Genomic DNA, 18,442 nt, shown 5'->3' on the forward strand with positions numbered 1-18,442 from the left:
TCCATGGAATCTCTGTCCCCACTGTGGGGATTTGTCACACAGGTCACCCCCAGCCCATCTGTGTCTGCTGCAGCCCTCAGTGTTTAATTAGAAAAGTTTTATTTGCTTGTTTGTTGTGACAACAGGGTTTGAGTTTCCCCTTGCTGTAAATGTTTAATGCTCCAAACCAAAGCCCAAGTGCAGCAAAATTCTGCTGCTTTGTGTGTCTGGGAGGGTCTCCAGCATCTCCTCACCTCAGGAAAATGTTAATTAACCTGATTTTGGGGTGATCCCCCACGTTTTAGTGCTGTGTGAGTGTGATCATTTGCCTCAGTGGCTCCTTTGTGGCAGGTCAGGGTGCTGGATTCAGGGACTCATTGAAGGATTTGTGTTGGAAAGGCCTTCAAAGATCATTTTTCTGTTCAAATATTGAACTTCTCCTACGGACAGAGTGGGGTGGTCTGGGTGAGAAAGTGCTGATTGGTCACAGGTTGGGCTTAATGAGCTTGGAGCTCTTTTGCACAGATTTAATTTAATTAATTCTGTGTTCCTGACCTTGCTGTGCCTTGGCAATAAATTTTCCCAGCTTTCAGTGCCTGATCCAAACACTTGGAGGCAGCTCAGCAGGAAGGACACAGGGAATGACAAAGGGAATGACAAAGCTTGGCCCATGAGGAGCCCCCCAGCCCTGGGGCTGCCAGGACAGGGCTGTGTCCTCCCTAAGCTGAGTCTGGCCTAAACTGGGCCTGCCCTAAACTGTGCCTGTCCTAAACTGGGCCTGCCCTAAACTGGGCCTGTCCTAAACTGGGCCTACCCTAAGCTGGGCCTGTCCTAAACTGGGTCTGCCCTAAACTGGGCCAGCCCTGAGCTGAGCCTGCCTTGAGCTGGGCCTGCCCTGAGCTGAGCCTGTCCTAAACTGGGCCTGCCCTGAGCTGAGCCTGCCCTGAGCTGGGCCTGTCCTAAACTGGGCCAGCCCTGAACTGAGCCAGCCCTAAACTGGGCCTGTCCTAAACTGGGCCTGCCCTAAACTGGGCCTGTCCTAAACTGGGCCTGCCCTAAGCTGAGCCAGCCCTAAACTGAGTCTGGCCCAAACTGGGCCTGCCCTGAGCTGGGCCTGTCCAGAGCTGAGCCTGTCCTAACCTGGGCCTGCCCTAAACTGAGCCTGCCCTGAGCTGAGCCTGCCCTGAGCTGAACCTGCCATCAACTGGGCTTGTCCTGAGCTGGGCCTGTCCTAAACTGGGCCTGTCCTAAACTGGGCCTGTCCTAAACTGGGCCATCCCTAAACTGAGCCAGCCCTAAACTGGGCCTGTCCTAAACTGGGCCTGTCCTAAACTGGACCTGCCCTAAACTGGGCCTGCCCTAAGCTGGGCCTGCCCTAAGCTGGGCCTGCCCTAAACTGGGCCTGCCCTAAACTGAACCTGCCCTAAGCTGGGCCTGCCCTAAGCTGGGCCTGCCCTAAGCTGGGCCTGCCCTAAGCTGGGCCTGCCCTAAGCTGGGCCTGCCCTAAGCTGAGCCTGCCCTAAACTGGGCTTGTCCTGAGCTGGGTCTGTCCTAAACTGGGCCTGCCCTAAACTGGGCCTGCCCTGACCTGAGCCTGCCCCGTGCCAAAGCCTCTCTGCTCCTGCCCTGTCCCCTCCCTGTGTCCCCAGCCTTCCCCAGGCTGTCCCCTTGCTCTGTCCAGGCTCCAAGGAACCTTTCCCAGCCCAGGCAGGCTTTTGGAGCCCAAATCTGGGCTGGGTTTGCTCCTGGCCCCTAAGCCTGGCTCAGACTCTGCTCCCTGACCCTTTTGTGCAGCCCCAGCCCAGCTCTGTCCCCAGGCACTGCTGTCCCCCAGCTTTGTCCCATCCTGCCGTGTTTATTTAACAGCCAGGACCTTGGGGTGACTCAGAGGCTCAGCTCCAGATGTTGAAACCCAAACAGATTCCACCCATCCCGATGGATGTGAAGGAAAAACTCTTTTTCCTCTGATGACTGAGATTTTAGTGGAAGTGAAGGTTTTTGTGGTGGACAAAGCCCCTGTGGAAAGATTTTTGTGTTGTGTTGTGGATTGGAGGAAAAAAGCCAATTTCTTGTTGAAGTTTCAGCCTTAATTCCTGATTGGAAGCTGAGAAATCCTGGAGCTCAGCGGGGAGTGAAAAAGGATTTCACTATTATTATATTATTAAAACCGATTTATATAATTTTTATTTAAGGGGCAGTGGAATAGGTCAGGCTCAGGGAAGGAAAGAGGAGTTTGAGTGGATCAGGCAGCTCTTAAAGCAGGAGAAGAATGAAAATGGAAATGAAAAAGTCCAAAGGCAGAGCAGAGAGAAATCCAAACTCCAGAGCGATTCAGCACCAGGGCAGCGTCTGAGCCTGGGATTTCGAGGAATAGGATCCTCTCCTTGGATTGATTCCTGAGCATCCTCAGGGCCCTTCAAAAGGAAAGGGAACAGCAGGGTTTGGGCATGGAGAGAGCCCAAAAAATCCACCCTGGGCATCACCCACAGCACAAAGCCCGTGGCACACGGCACAGGGAACGTCCCCAAAGCTGGGTGGGATTTTGCTGTCGGATCTGGAGCCGTGGGGAAGCGCTTGGTTCAGAGGGTGGAAACAAAAGCAGTCGAGGCTCATGTGAAAAGTTTTCCGAGCCAGGAATCCTTTTGTGAGGGCTCCAAACAAACCCTTTTCCCTGGGCTGGCCCCGGCTGCGAGTCCCTGGTTTCGTAACGGAGCTGCAGCCTCTGCCAGGGCCTTTGTGTCCCACTGGGGAGGAGCAGCTCTGGGGCCCTGGACGTGGCTCCTGGCAAGGAAAAGATGGGCAGAGGGAAATATGGAAGAGTTTCACTCGTTTTTCCCTCATTTTTCACTCATTTGTGTTGTAGGATGCTGGAAGTGCCAGCTGAGATCGTGGAATCCTGGGATGGTTTGATTGGGAAGGGAGTTTAAATCCCATCCCCAGGGTGTCAGATTGTCCCAGGGTGCTCCAACCTCTCCTTGGGCACTTCCAGGGATCCAGGGACAGCCACAGCTGCTTTGGGAATTCCATCCCAGCCCTGGGAATTCCATCCCAGCCCTTCCATCCTATCCCTGCCCTCTTTCTATTCCAAAACATTCCCCCCATCCTGTCCTTCTCCCCCTTTCCCAAATCCCTCTCCATCACATCTTTGCCTCCCTCCATGGTTTAGGGTTCAGCTTTCTCTCAATCCCAGGGTTTTCCTTGTGGTGGGATTGCTCTCCACGTGTCCCTGGAGCACAGAGAAGGGGATTTTAGGAATCTGCTTTATCCATTAGGTGTTGTTTGCTCCCAGTTTTTCTCTGGGATCTGTTTTCCCCATCAGCCCAGCTGCTGTTGGAGGATAAACCATTTCTGCCTGCATTTGCATTATTGAACAGCCCTGCTGTAACAAAACCTCTGCAGCCAAAGGAAACCATTCCAACCCCAAAGAATTATTGGGAAAAAAAGCTCCCAAAGGAAACCATTCCAACCCCAAAGAATTATTGGGAAAAAAGCTCCTGGCAGCCGTGTCTCATGGAGAACCCTCAGTGTGCTTATTCTGATCCTTTGTTCTTGAATTTTCCAATACAAAGCTGAGCTCTGCAGTGGCTTGAATTCCTCTCTGAGGTTTTGCTCTTTGTTCAGAGCTGAGCAAACCCTTGAGTTGCTCCATCAAAAATTTCCTGCTCTAAACCAGCTCTGGGAGGGAAAAGAGGATGGGATTGGGGTTGGTTTTGTACCCAGACAAAACTTCCTGAGCTCCAGAGCTCTAAACCAGAAAAGGGGCTGGTTGGTTTTGCTCCCATACAAAATTCCAAAATTCCCTGCTCTAAACCAGCTCTGGGAGGGCAAAGGGGATGGGATTGGGGTTGATTTTGCTCCCATACAAAATTCCAAAATGCCCTGCTCTAAACCAGCTCTGGGAGGGCAAAGGGGATGGGATTGGGGTTGATTTTGCTCCCATACAAAATTCCAAAATTCCCTGATCTAAACCAGCTCTGGGAATAAGAAGGGGATGGGACTGGGGTTGTTTTTGCTCCCTGAAAAAATTTCCTAAGCTCCAGAGCTCTAAACCAGCTCTGGAAGGGAAAAGGGGATGGGACTGGGGTTGGTTTTGCTCTCAGACAGACCCTAAATATGTTCCTGTGGCCTGTTGGAGCTATCAGAAGATGAATTCCCTCCAGGAATGAAATGTTGCCTCATTTTTTGCTGCTTTGTTCATTTTTTTTTGTCCTCCTTGGCAAACACAGGCCAGGAAAAAAATGATGACAAAAGGGTTGGATGCACTAAACAGAATCCCAGGTTGGAGCAGGATTTCTTTTCGTGTCTGAGTCAGCATCTCTGGGGGAGAGGGATGAGATGGGAGAGCTTTGTCCAGAGCCTGAGGTGGCACATTGGACCTGGGAGTGTTTTCCCAAATCCAAGAGCAAGAAATTCCATTTATACCTTATTTTTCACTGCTGTAAAAAACCAACAAGGAGCCAGCCCAGTCAGGAGGAAAGAAATGTCCAAATTCCCAGCGTGGAAGGGGGAAATCCAGGACTTTGAAGTTCTGGGGTGGGAAATTCTGAGATCTTGAGTCTGGAGTGAGAAATAGAGGGATCTTGAGAGGCAGTGGGAAATACAGGGATTTTAAATTCTAGAATGGGAAATATGGGGATTTTGAGTGCTGGAGTGAGAAATACAGGGATTTTGAGCCTGGAGTGAGAAATACAGGGATTTTAAATGGTGGAATGGGAAATACAGGGATTTTGAGTGCTGGAGTGGGGAATACAGAGATCTTGAGTCCTGGAATGGCAAATACAGGGATTTTGAGTCCTGGAATGGCAAATACAGGGATCTTGAGTCCTGGAGTCATAGATAGCCCAGTCCTGCTGTGCTCAGAGCTGTTCTGGAAACAGCTGGAACAATTTCTTTTGATTTGTTGAGCTGCAGAAATAATTGCAAAAATAACAGGCAAATCCCAAAGTATCTGCCAGCATTCCCAAGCTTCCCATTTTTAAAAGCTTTTGGGGTTTTTTCGCATCATTGTGACTTTTCTCCTTCTCAGCCTCAGTGGACTCTTTTCATTCTCTGCCTGATGCTCTGATACCATAAATCCCAGCAAGGCATTCCCAGATCCATCCAGGGCTTTGGGACATTAAAATTCACCCTGTGGCTTGGGAAATCCATGAGGTGGAGATGCCTGGAAGGTGCAGGGATGCAGCAGGGAGGGATTGCTCCTTGTCACCCTGCTCAGTGCTCTCCCCTCAGCCTCTGGCATCCAGGGACGGGCTGGCTGTGTTGGGATTTGGGAACAGAGCTCCTGCCCAGCTGGAGGAGTGGGAAGGAAAGGGAAATCCCAAATCTGTTGGATCAGGAGATGTTGCGGTGTGTTTTAAACTTTCGGGTCCCTTCCCCAGGTGTGCCAATACCCCTCTTTCCCTTCCCCCCTCGCCCCCTGCTGGGCTGTCAATCACTTTTAACATTCCAGCAAGGCGTCGTGTGGTTGGTCAAGTTCAAAGGATGCCCCTCAGGCCCAGAGGTCATTGGTCTGTCTAGGTGTCATCCTCTCCTGAGACCCCGCCCCTCCCACCTGGTTGGTGGCTCACCTGTCCTCCCCTCCCCCTGCCCCGGGAGCTTAAAAGGTGAATCAGGCCATGTGCTCTCCATTCTGTTGGAGCTGTTCCCAAGATTCAGACCTCTGTAACCATGGAATAAACCTCTGGATATAACCCTCCAGCAGAATCCATCGCCTTTTTCTCTTCACCATCGCCTGAAGCTTTCCTCCTGAGGTAAACGGAGTTCCTATCAAGCCTGGACTTGTTCAGTGCCCAGCTTCAACCACCAGCAAGCTAAAGGTATCTCTGGGGTGATACACCACAGATGCCACCTTTGGCCTAGCAGCGAGGGTCAGACTGGCCCAGGCACCATCTAACTGGTAATATTGGGATTCATATTCCAATAAGGAGAGGAAAACCCCAATATTCTCGATGAGAACGTGGCTGCTTTAGGGGTTCTGTTGTGTTCCCTGCTGCAGGGGAATCCTCAGGAGGAGGTTGGAGTTGAATCCTCAGGATCTTGGATAGAATCCCCTGGTTTTTTGGCCTTTGAAGAAGCAGTTTGTTCTCTCTGAATGTGATTCCTGCACAGAAGGAGTTTGGGAGTTGCTGCTCCCTCCCAGGAATCCTTAAGGCTGGAAAAGACCTCCAGGATCGAGCCCTTTATGTCCTCTGTTGGCCTTGGGCGTTTTCCAGGTTTCCCACCTGGATGACATTCCCTGGGATGGCCCAGCAGCCAGAACAGGGATGTTCAGTGATGAGGAAGAGGTGGAACATGGGAATGCTGATCCTGGGAAGCACCAGGCAGATGTTCAACATCTGGAATGGCCCAGGACTCAAGCGGGCTGAGCTGGGGAGCAGCTTCCTCACAAAACCACAAAACTCAGCACCTGGAGCAGCACCCCTGGGTGTGAACTCCTTCCAAGGACTGGCTGTGACCTCCAGCTGGTCTAAATCCAAGGAAAAGGGGCAGCACTGTCCCTTTTGAAAACCACGTGTGGGCTTTAGCACATTGCTGATGCCAGCTCTAGAAGGAAAATGTCCCATTTCTGCCACTTTAACGTGCAGCAGAGCTGATCCTCACCTAACTGTGGCTCTCACACCTACCCAGGGCTTCCTACAGCATGGAAAAATCCCACAATCACAGATGGAAAACTCCCTCTCCCATTTTCCCAGCTGCCAGTGCTGATTTCCTCCTGTTTCCCATCTTTTCCCAGGTGCTTTTCCAGCACAGTTTGAAGTGTTGCCTCCCTGGCCTTTGGGTTAATCCTTTTTAAAAGCTTTTATTAAAAACACTTGGAGATCTTCAGCACCCAGAGCTGCTTCCAAGCAGATTTAAGGCTTCGATTACTCTTTTTCCTGGTGAAGAAAATGAGGCAGGGTAGGGGAAGCAAGGGAACAGAGTTCCCTCTGACAGCCCTGGGTAAACACAATTTCTCCATCAAGGCAAAAGCTGGAAACATTTCCTAAATTGTGCCAGGGAGAAGCGGGTTGCAGGGTTTGGAAAGCAGCCTGGGCAGGCCTGGAATGCCCTGAGGCTCCGATACCTTCCTGACAGCACGTAGTCAAAAGCTCTGCAAGATTTTGGGAGAAGCTGCCAAGCTCAGGAGAAACTGCCAAGCTCAGGAGAAACTTCGTGCTGCAAATGGATTTCTCGGGCTCCACTGGAGAGGTTTCAAATCCCCTCTTACATCAGACCCTTGGAACACCTGAAATTGCCTCAGATGTAACAAATTTAGGTATCACAGGGGTTATTTTTAATTCTTGAGGGCTACAAGAGCTTTCAGAACTGGAGCCCAGCCTATGAACCCTATGTGAGTAGCACTTTTGGAAAAGATCCCTGAGGGCAAAAAAACAGATCTGCAAAACCACAGAGGCAAATTCTTGCTGGAGGGGGCAAATCTTGGCTGGGAAATATCCCTGAGGACACAAACCAGCCCTGCAGGGCCCCAGGAGAAAATCCAGGCTGGGAAAGTTCCCTGAGGGCAAATACCAGCCCTGCAGAGCCACAGAAGGAAATGCTGGCTGGAAAATATCCCTGAGGGCAAAAATCAGCCCTGCAGGACTTCAGGGGCAAATCCTCACTGGAGGGGACAAATACTGGCTGGAATAGATCCCTGAGGGTACAAACCAGGCCTGAAGAGCCACAGAGACAAATCCTGGCTGGAAAATACCCCTGAGGACACCAACCAACCCTGCAGGGCCCCAGGGGCAAATCCTGAATGGAAAAGTTCCCTGAGGGCACAAACTAACCCTGTTTTCCAGGGGTTGAGGGATGTTGCAGCTCAGACTTTGGAGAATTGAATTCTTGTAGCTGAGGGGAAGAGGGGGAATCAGTGATTTGCAAAACTGGGTGGTAAATGTGGGCACATAAAAAACAGAAAGGTGGAGGGGAATAAGGAAAAGGAAGGGGGAAGCCTTAAGTGTGTTGTCCAAGGTGGTGTGAGGATGAGGAGGAGATGCCAATGCCATTCCTTGCCCCTTGCCCTACTCCCTGACCCATTTCCTCTTTCTTTGCCCTTCCCTGGGCTCTGTTTGTTGTATCAGCATCGATGGAAGCATCTGGAGAATGACTGAGCCACGGAATCTGCAGGACCTGGCAGGTCCTGCTCTGATCTCCCTGCGAGCCCTGACCAGAGGCCCATGGCCCTTTAAAGCTCCGGGCAATTTTTCTTTTCCAAGTGGCTGAATCCGAGGATTCCTCAGTTCTGATGTAACCCCGAGCGGCACCACGTGGGTTTGCACATATTTGACAAGGAAAGGGCTCCTGGAAGGGAATTTATCCATTTTTCAGAAGCTCTTTTGTAACCACTTGCCACAGAGGACCTTTTCCAGCCAGAATTCGCCTCTGTGGCTCTGCAGGGCTGCTTTGTGCCCTCGTGGGTATTTTCCAGCCAGGAATTTGCCCCCTTCAGCCAGGATTTGCCCTCAGGGATCTTTTCCAGCCTGGATTTGCCCCCTTCAGTCAGGATTTGCCTCTGGGGCCCTACAGGTCTGGTTTTTGCCCTCAGGGTTCTTTTCTAGCCTGGATTTTGCCCCCTTCAGCCAGGATTTGCCCTCAGGGATCTTTTCCAGCCAGGATTTGCCCCCTCCAGCCAAGATTTGCCCTTGAGGCTCTTCAGGTCTGATTTTTGCCCTCAGGGATCTTTTCCATACAGGATTTGCCTCTGAAGACCTGCAGGGTTGCTTTTTGCCTTCAGGGATATTTTCCAGCCAGGAGTTTCTCCTGAGGCCCTGCTTTGTACCCTCAGGGATCTTTTCTAGCCAGGATTTGCCCCCTTGAGCCAGGATTTGCCCCTGCAGGGCTAGTTTGTACCCTCAGGGATATTTTCCATCCAGGATTTGCCTCTGTGGCTCTTTAGGTCTGGTTTGTGCCCTCAGGGATCTGTTCCAGCATGGATTTTCCCCCTCCAGTGAGGATTTGCCCCTGAAGTCCTGCAGGGCTGCTTTGTGCCCTCAGGGATATTTCCCAGCCAAGATTTGCTCCCTTCAGCCAGGATTTGCCTCTGAGTCTCCGCAGGGCTGTCTTTTGCCCTTAGGGAATTTTTCCAGCCTGGATTTGCTTCTGTGGCTCTTCAGGTCTGGTTTTCCCTCAGGGATCTTTCCCTGGATGTGCCCTGGATTTGCCCCTGAAGTCCTGCAGGTCTGGTTTGTGCCCTCAGGGATCTTTTCCTGCCAGGATTTGCCCCTGGGGCCCTGTAGGGCTGATTTTTGCCTTCAGGGATATTTTCCAGCCTGGAGTTGCTCCTGAGGCCCTGCAGGTCTGGTTTTTGCCCTCATGGATATTTCCTAGACAGGATTTGCCCCTGAGGTTCTGCAGGTCTGGTTTGTGCCCTTAGGGATCTGGTCCAGCCTGAATTTGTCCCCTCCAGACAGGATTTGCCCCTGAAGTCCTGCAGGACTGGTTTGTGGCCTCACAGGTATTTTCCAGCCAGCATTTCCTTCTGTGGCTCTGCAGGGCTGGTTTTTGCCCTCAGGAATCTTTTCTAGTCAGGATTTTCCCCTGGGGCCCTGCAGGGTTAGTTTGTGCCCTCAGGGAACTTTTCCATTCAGGATTTGCCCCTGGGGCCCTGCAGGGTTGGTTGGTGTCCTCAGGGATATTTTCCAGCCAGGATTTGCCTCTGTGGCTCTTCAGGCCTGGTTTGTACCCTCAGGGATCTATTCCAGCCAGTATTTGTCCCCTCCAGTGAGGATTTGCCCCTGAAGTCCTGCAGGGCTGATTTTTGCCCTCAGGGATATTTTTCAGCCAGCATTTCCTTCTGTGGCTCTGCAGGGATGATTTTCACCCTCAGGGATATTTTCCAGCCTGGATTTTCTCCTGGGGCCCTGCAGGGCTGGTTTGTGCCCTCAGGGATGTTTCCCAGCCAAGATTTGCCCCCTCCAGCAAGGATTTGCCTCTGTGGCTCTTCAGGTCTGATTTTTGCCCTCACAGGTATTTTCCAGCCAGGATCTGCCTCTGTGGTTTTGCAGATCTGGTTTTTTGCCCTCAGGGATCTTTTCCAGCCAGGATTTGCCCCCTCCAGTGAGGATTTGCCCTGGTGGCCCTGCAGGTCTGATTTTTGCCCTCAGGGATCTTTTCCAGCCAGAATTTGCCCCCTCCAGCGAGGATTTGCCCCGGTGGCCCTGCAGGTCTGATTTTTGCCCTCAGGGATCTTTTCCAGGCAGGATTTGCCCCTGGAGTTCTCCAGGTCTGGTTAGTGCCCTCAAGGAACTTTTCCAGCCTGGATTTGCCCCCTCCAGCCAGGATTTGCCCCTGAGGCCCTGCAGGGCTGCTTTGTGCCCTCAGGTCTTACACTCAGGGATATTTTCCAGGGATATTTGCCCCCTCCAGCCAGGATTTGCCCCCGGAGTCTTGCAGGGCTGCTCTGTGTCCTCACATAGGTGCCATATGTGAAATCCATTCACCTTCCATGACTCACTCACTGTCCCAGGCTGTGGAGGAGGAGCCAGACAAATGCTGCTGTCAGCACATTGGAATCCCAGGTTCCACATGAAATCATGTTTTTGGATGAAAACCCCAAATCCTTCCCCTGCCGGGCTCCCACCTCCCTGCACCCAGAATAATTCTCTCAGTAATGTTGGCCCTAACAAAGCTGAGCTTGGTTAATTTCTGCAGGAACAGGGGCTAGATTAAGGTGAAAATAGCACTTGGAATTGAATGACAAAGCAGATTTGTTATAGGGCTACTTACAAAATAAATTAGAGCTTTTTTTTTAATGAGTAAAAGAATCTTCTTCCAGAGGATGGATTTACACACGGTGGAAAGGTTTGTTTCATAAAACCCCAGAAGGGTTTTGGTTGGAAGGGAGCTTAAAAATCAGCTCGTTCCACCCCCTGCAATAGGCAGGGGCACCTTCCACTATCCCAGGTTGCTCCAACCTGGCCTTGGACACTTCCAGGGATCCAGGGGCAGCCACAGCTTCTCTGGGAATTCCATCCCAGCCCCTCACAGGGAAGAATTTATTCCAAATATCCATCTAACCCTGCCCTCTGGAATTCTGAATCTCTGTTTTCCTGACACTCCTCTGCCTCCCTGCCCTGTCCCTTCCTCAGCACCTCATCCTTTCTGCCCTACCTGACCACAGCAGGTCTGTGACCCCACCTGGAATTTCCAAAACCCATTTCCCTACAATCCAGCATCATTCCTGTTTATTTCCACCCACAGAACTTGACCACAATTGCACTGTGATCTCACCTGGAAGCTCACAGCCCATTTCCCTCCAATCTCTCACTGACATATTTTATGAAAATGCTTTTGCTAGGATTTTTCTCCTGAGAAGCTGAGAGGCCTCAGAAATGGAATGTAAACAATAACTATCTGATGGCTGTGGAATGTGGTCTGAAGGTTGCTTACCAACAGGTGCATCTTTGATTGGTTGCAGTGAATTGTTTTTAATTAATGGCCAATGACAGACAGCTGTGTTAGACACTCTGGTCAGTCACGAGATTTTATTATTCATTCCTTTCTAGCTTTCTGATGTCTCCTTGCTCTTTCTTTAGTATAGTTTTAGTACATAATTTTCTTTTAATATAATATATATAACAAAATAATAAATCAGCCTTCTAAGAGTTGTTGGAATATTTACCAATATTGTGGACAGGATGTGCCTTGGCTTGTCTGGGCCTTGGTGCTGAACCAAACAGCAGCACTGTGGTGTTTCACCCCACAGACACTTTGGGCAGGCTGGGTGTGTGGTGTTTCACCCACAGACACTTTGGGCTGTGGGTGTGTGGTGTTTCACCCCACAGACACTTTGGGCTGTGGGTGTGTGGTGTTTCACCCCACAGACACTTTTGGCTATATGGGTGTGTGGTGTTTCACCCCACAGACACTTTGGGCTGGCTGGGTGTGTGGTGTTTCACCCCACAGACACTTTGGGCTGTGGGTGTGTGGTGTTCCACCCCACAGACACTTTGGGCTGTGGGTGTGTGGTGTTTCACCCACAGACACTTTGGGCTGCCTGGGTGTGTGGTGTTTCACCCCACAGACACTTTGGGCTGGCTGGGTGTGTGGTGTTTCACCCCACTGACACTTTGGGCTGGCTGGGTGTGTGGTGTTTCACCCCACAGACACTTTTGCCTGGCTGGGTGCTGCACTGGGCCCGTGGGGGCAAGGCCAGGCCTGCAGGAGCTCTGGGGGTGCTGGGATGGAGCTTCCCCCCATAACAGGGGCTGCTCCTCAGGTTTCCCTCTGTGGAGAAGCTTTAAGGTGATGGTGAAGGAAAGGAGTCGGTTCTGATGGAAGGTTTGGACCCAGAGCTTTATTCTGGCCCACAGGCCTCTGAATGCAGCACCAGCTCCCACAGAACTCCCTGAGCCCGTGGTTGCTGCTCCTTTAACCCCGGGGAGAGGGGCAGGGAAGGGGCAGGGAGCCACCAAGCAGGGACAGGAGGGGAGGGACAAAGGGACAAAGGACACCGGGATGGCCCAATGCCCCCGGGGGTAGAGGGCATCCTTTGGATCTGCCAATTCTGGAATTCCAGGACTGACAGACAGTGCTGGGAGGGGAAAGGAGAGGTGACTGACACACCTGGCAGGGAATTATCAGGGAGGGATCCAAAGTTCTGGGGTAAATCCTGAAATCACAACACAACAAAACATGGAGTAAAAATTCTCATCTCTTCCCTTGTCCTGGGGTCTCTCAAACACCACCACACCAATCCAGCATCATTCCCGTTTATTTTCCACCCACAGAACTTGACCACGACTGGGCTGTGATCCCACCTGGAAGCTCACAGCCCATTTCCCTCCAATCCAGCATCATTCCCGTTTATTTCCCTCCCACAGAACATGAACATCCAGGTGGAGGACATCCGGATCCGCGCCATCCTGGCCACCTACCGCAAGCGGGTCCCTGTCACCGAGGGCTACGTGGAGGTGAAGGATGAGGGCACCTGGAAGCAGATCTGTGACAGGCACTGGACCATGAAGAATTCCCGGGTGGTCTGCGGGATGTTCGGCTTCCCCAGCGAGAGGAAATACAACACCAACGTCTACAAGTAAGGGCAGGGCTGGGTGGAGCCACTGGAACACTCAGGGCCTTGTTCCCAAGGCAGACTGGCAGGTGGGGGACCCTGGGGGAGGAACAGCTCCGACTGCTTGGTTCCTCCAGATGGGATTTTTCATTTGTGTGAATGTTTGGAATGTCCAGCGTTTCCTGGTGCAGGCAGGGGAGGCCTTTGATCCTCATCCATGGGATGCAGGCCTTGATGAGTATCAGTGTTTGACAGGGCCTGGGATGGGAGATGGGACACTTGGCCCAAAAAATATTTGTATTTTGTAATACCAGCTTGAGGATGAACATTTCCTCCAGCAGGGATGGGCTCTGTGTGGTGGGCAGGGCAGGGATGGGACCACACTGCTCCCACTGTGCCAGGAAATCCATCAGCTGTGAGAAAATCATGGAATGGTTTGGGTTGGAGGGGATTTACAGCCCATCCAGTGCCACCCCTGCCATGGCAGGGACACCTCCCACGAGACCAGCTTGCTCCAAGCTGGCCTTGGACACTTCCAAGCATCCAGGGGCAGCCACAGCTGCTCTGGGAATTCCATCCCAGGGAACAATTCCTGACCAATATCCCATCCATCCCTGCCCTCTGGCAGTGGGAGCCATTCCCTATGTCCTGTCCCTCCATCTCTTGTCCCCAGTCCCTCTCCAGGGAATTCTGGAATGATTTGTGTTGGAAGGGACCTTAAAAGTCACCCAGTGCCACCCCTGCCATGGCAGGGACACCTCCCACTGTCCAGCCTGGCCTTGGACACTTCCAAGGATCCAGGGCAGCCACAGCTCCCTGGGAATTCCATCCCAGCCCTCTCCACCCTCCCAGGCAGGAATTCCTTCTCCATCTCCCAGCTCACCCTGCCCTCTGTCAGTTTGAAGCCATTCCCTGGGTCCTGTCATTCCATAATGTAAAGTCTCCAACTGCTCATCCCATCCCTGTGCAGAAATCCAGAGGTGGGATCAGTTCTGGATATGCTGGAAGCTCCCTAAAAGTCACCTTGGAATGAACTGAGCCTTTTTGTGCTTCCTTGTGCCCAGGTTCCTCCTTCCCACCCCGAGTGCAATTCCTGTCTGTGCATCCCAGAAGGTGCTGGGGAAAGGGTTCTCTGTGATCTCAGTGCTGCTTTTCCTCCCTGGATTTTCAGATTCCTTTAGAATGAAGGAAGAAAGCAGTGATTTACAGGGAGAACATTGTGTTTTCTGAGCTGCAAGCGGAAAGGTTTAGGCTGCGCTTCCTGCTCCTTGGGAGCCAGGAGCTTTCTCGTTGTCATTGCTTCTGTTTGCTTTTTGTCACCAAGCCTCATCCCAGACTGGGCCCTTCCCACACTGTTGCCTAGGAAAAACACCCTGCAGCAGATGTGAAAGAGTTTAAATGGAATTCTGTCTGGTTCCTTGGCTGCTCCGTGACCTGGGGAGTGGGGAAGCTGCTCCAGGGGAGGGCTGAAGGCCCCAGGCAGGAGCTGTGGTTTTCCTGCTCCTTCTGGCCTGGAATTGCTATTTCTGAACATTCCCTCTGGATCAGCCTGGCCATGTTTCGTTTCTTTCATTAGCAAGGTCCTGATCTGCTGGAGAGTGCTTGCCTTGGAATAGCCCAAAGCCACACAGGGAAAATCAGGAATAAAGAACCCACTGGAATTTAGGGAGATGAGCAGGGAATTCGTTGCCCTGCACACCAGTTTCAGATTTTGCTTCCACCAGTGCAGCACATTTCCCTGAAACCCATCCCTGAGATTCCCATCCCCTGCAGGAGCAGGGAATAAATCACCTCCAGACACACAAAGTAGATTTTTCCTGCTTCCAGTTGTGGCCTTTCCAAGAAAAGCATTAACTGCAGCATCTGGAGCCATCTGCCTTGAATAAAAGTGTGCTCAGGAGCTGTCCTGTCTCTGGGACACATGGAAATGGAAAGACTGACAGAAGGTTGTTCAGCAGCAGCTCAGCACTGCTGAAAATCCCACTGAACTGAGCTGGAATTAGGAACATGAAGTGCTCCCAAATCCCAGCCCAGGAGATCTCTGCTGCTGAACAGCCTCAGAGCCCCAAGAGCTCCCTCCCTTTCCTTGTTTTCAGACTTGCTGGGCCCCAGCACCCACAAATATTTTGGAAAACACGCAGAACATTATCCCAGGTTGGGAAAAAAAATGGGGATGGCGTTTTATTGGATGGGAGAGGCTTGTAAAGCTTTGGCAGCTGCACAGTTTTGTTTGTCAGCAGAGTTTAAAAGCTGAATTCTTCCTTGGGCTGCTTCCCTCTGTGCTATGGGCGGGTGCATCGTGTTCAGCTGGTGTTACTGGGAAAGCTCCCAGTTCTGCGCTGGGAATGACCTTGGATTTGTGGTCAAGGCACTGGGATGATGACCAGTGCCACCTTCTCACCTGGGCCAGGGGATGGTTTGTTTTGGAGAGGGAGAAGCTCATGCTGGAGTTAAACCCCCTCTCCCTGTGAATGTGAAGCTGCAGAAAAGCAATTTCTCCTCATTCCTCCCTTTAATTTGAGAATCCCCTTCTCCCTGGAGCAGATCCTTCCCCACTCCTCCTCCACAGCCAGGAGAAAAGCGGGGATCAGGTTTCTGCTGGCCAAGGCTGCCCCTTCCCAATCCCCCCATCCCACTGCCCAGCTCTGCTCCTGCACAGTGCTGGGAGGTGAAATGATTTGCAGATGGATCTTGCTCAAAAGAAAACAAGTGAGTTCATCGTTGTCCCGCTGCCAGGGGTTTATTCCTGACTGTAACTCGGCCTCTGGAGCTGACAGCACAAATTATGTTCGGAAATGAAGCAAATCTAAAGTTGAGTCCCTGCTCTTGTTCATTCCTCACAGTGGCTTTTATATAGGAGCTGCTGTAACTCCTCCTCCCAGTTCCTGCTCTGGCTGGGAAAGCAGGATTTAATGCATTTTGCTGATGGAGAGAGGTGAAATTTGGGATCAGTGAGACGGACCTGATGCCTTTTTAAGGTCTTTGTGACTTGACAAAGAAATGGCTCCAGAATTAAAGAGCTACTCCCAGTTCAACCAGTCTGCTCACCCCAATACAAAGCCAGAGGTGCTGGGCAGCTCCTCACCTCAGTATTTGCAGTAGGAACCCTCCTGGGGTTTTTCCCTGGAAAATCCAGGATCTGAAGGGTTTTGGCGGGCCTGGCTTCCCTCCCTCCTCCCTGAGGCTGAAGGCAGCACCTCGATAACTTCAGGAGTTTCCCAAGGGTTGAAATCTCTGCTCACAGCCCCGAGGAGGAGCTCCCCAGCCCCTGCTCAGCGGGATTTGGGTGAATTCTCCTGGAGTTTGTGTGCAATGATTTGTTCTCTGCTCCCCAAGTCATGGAATCGTGGAATATCCTGAGTGCTCCTAAACCAACCCTTCCCACAGAGCTCCCCTTGAGCTTTGCTCAGAGCTTTTCTGGGATGAAAATCCCTCTCTCCTCAGCAGTAGAAATGGTTTGAGTTCCAGCTTGACCTGGAACTGGCCGAACTCTCCCAGCAGGAATGTTCATTCCCACCTCTGACCTGAGCAGCATCACCCTGGGCTCCCACCGATCCCAGCTGGGCCCTTTTGTGTTAAAAACAAAACATCAGCAAAGCCCCGAGATTCTGGCTGTAAAGATCAGCTGAATTCTGCTTTTTTAACATAGATTCAGTCTGGGGACACGAGGTGGGGTTTTATTTCTCCCCAGCCTCCCGAGGGCTGTTAATACCATCCAGATGTTGATGCCTCATGAAATTTCCAGGATGAGGTCATTGTTTGCTATTCTAAGGCATCCCCAGCCCTGCTTCCCTAAGTCAGGCTGGTTCTTGTCTGCTCTGGAGTTCATGGAGCTCTGGACCTGTCTGTGAAGGATGAAAATGCTCCTTCTGTCCTGAGCATGGCAGGGAAGTGGCTGCTTTTATTGCATCCTCCCTGGGTTTATTTGATAAATTTTAACTCTATTCCTATTTTCCCATCATTTTTTTCTCGGTTCAGGGAGTCCCTGACAGCTCTGCTGTGCCAGAGGTGGGTTCTGACAGCTGAGATCATGGCTGAGAAGTGGCTGCTTTTATTGCATCCTCCCTGGGTTTATTTGATAAATTTTAACTCTATTCCTATTTTCCCATCCCTTTTTTCTCAGTTCAGGGAGTCCCTGACAGCTCTGCTGTGCCAGAGGTGGGTTCTGACAGCCACTGCTCCCCACAGGTCAGGCAGGGTCCCGCTGCTGCTCCCTGGGATGGATCTCAGCCCTGCTTCATCCTTTTCCAGCATCATGGGATGCAGCTGCAGCTCCCTCTCCAGCCAGCCTGGATCCATCCCCAGGCAGGTCGGGTTCCAGGAAGGATTAGTGAGAGGCTGGGAGCCAGGAGAGCCTGGAGAAATGCTGAGCTGGGCAGCAGAGCCCAGCGAGCACAGGGGAGAAAAGTGTCCCCTCAAACATCCGTGACCCTGCAAAATCTAAATCCCAAATGGAAAACCTGGGAAAGGCTGGACCTGCTCAGCAGGGTCCCAAAACCTCCCTCAGAAAGGCTCTTTGCCCCTCTCAGCTGCTCCCCAGGCTCTCTCTGCTGCAGCAAAGCACAACTGCTGTTTTCATCCCCAAATTCCACCCACCTTGCTGTGCCATTTATCACAGCTCATCCCTGCATCCCAGCTCTGCGTGGCAGGGACTCCTGGAATGAGGAGCAGCGCTGGGATCACACAGAGCCACGTGGAGATCCCAGCAGGGCGTGGGCTCCCCTGAGCCTTCCCTGGTTTTAATTCCTTTTTGAGCCCGACCTGACCCACATTTCCATTCCTCTCCACCCCAGCAGCCTCCCAGTCAGGATGGAGCTGGATCCCTTCCCTTCCCAGTTGATCACACACGTGCCCCTGCCTCCTCAGGAGTGCCTGGAGCAGCTCCAGGAAGTTTGGGAGTGAGAAGCAGGAGCTGCTGCCAAGCTGCTCTGCTGTGAACAAGCCAGCAGGGGAATTGCTCGTGCTCTCGGAAATTGCTCTCAGGTTGTTAACACAGACTCGGAGAGGCTTTGGATTTTTCCCAATCCCAGCTGATAGCTGCTGGGCAGCAAAAGGAGAAGGTTTTTCTGGGGGCTCTCCAGCCCAGTTATCTGCACCTCTTGGTCCATTTGGAATTAGCTGATCCCTGTCCCTGCCTTGGATGGGATCTGCACTGCTGGGAATGTGTCATTTGCTGGAGCTGCAGCTTTGATTCCTACTCAGACTTTTTAGCTCTTGCAGGGATTTATTTCCTTTAAAGTGGTTTGGACTTGATGATCTTGGAGGTCTTTTCCAAGCTGAAGTGACACCTCAAGAGAGTCATGGTGTGGATGAACAGATCTATTGAGAGTTTTTTGCAGATTGAGGAGTTTTTGTTAGACAATGGCCATATTCAGCCTATGCACAATGTTTTGGCCATATTGTGTTTGAAATGATGGTTACATCTGCTGCAGTGTCAATTGTGAGTTTCTTAGTAATAGAATCACCATTAGG

General features: G+C 51.7%; 1 protein-coding gene across 6 annotated transcripts in view; it reads left to right on the forward strand.

The window, feature by feature from the left end:
- Window positions 1-18,442, forward strand: part of LOXL2 (lysyl oxidase like 2) — an 84,554-nt gene that overhangs the window by 30,692 nt on the left and 35,420 nt on the right. For all 6 annotated transcript variants that reach the window (XM_074558998.1, XM_074558999.1, XM_074559001.1 and 3 more), the window contains one exon: window positions 12,783-12,994. In XM_074558998.1, coding sequence (XP_074415099.1) covers window positions 12,783-12,994 — 212 coding nt within the window. The remainder of the gene's footprint in view (window positions 1-12,782; window positions 12,995-18,442) is intronic.

This window comes from Zonotrichia albicollis, chromosome 26 (assembly GCF_047830755.1).
Source record: "Zonotrichia albicollis isolate bZonAlb1 chromosome 26, bZonAlb1.hap1, whole genome shotgun sequence".
Lineage (NCBI taxonomy): Eukaryota > Metazoa > Chordata > Aves > Passeriformes > Passerellidae > Zonotrichia > Zonotrichia albicollis.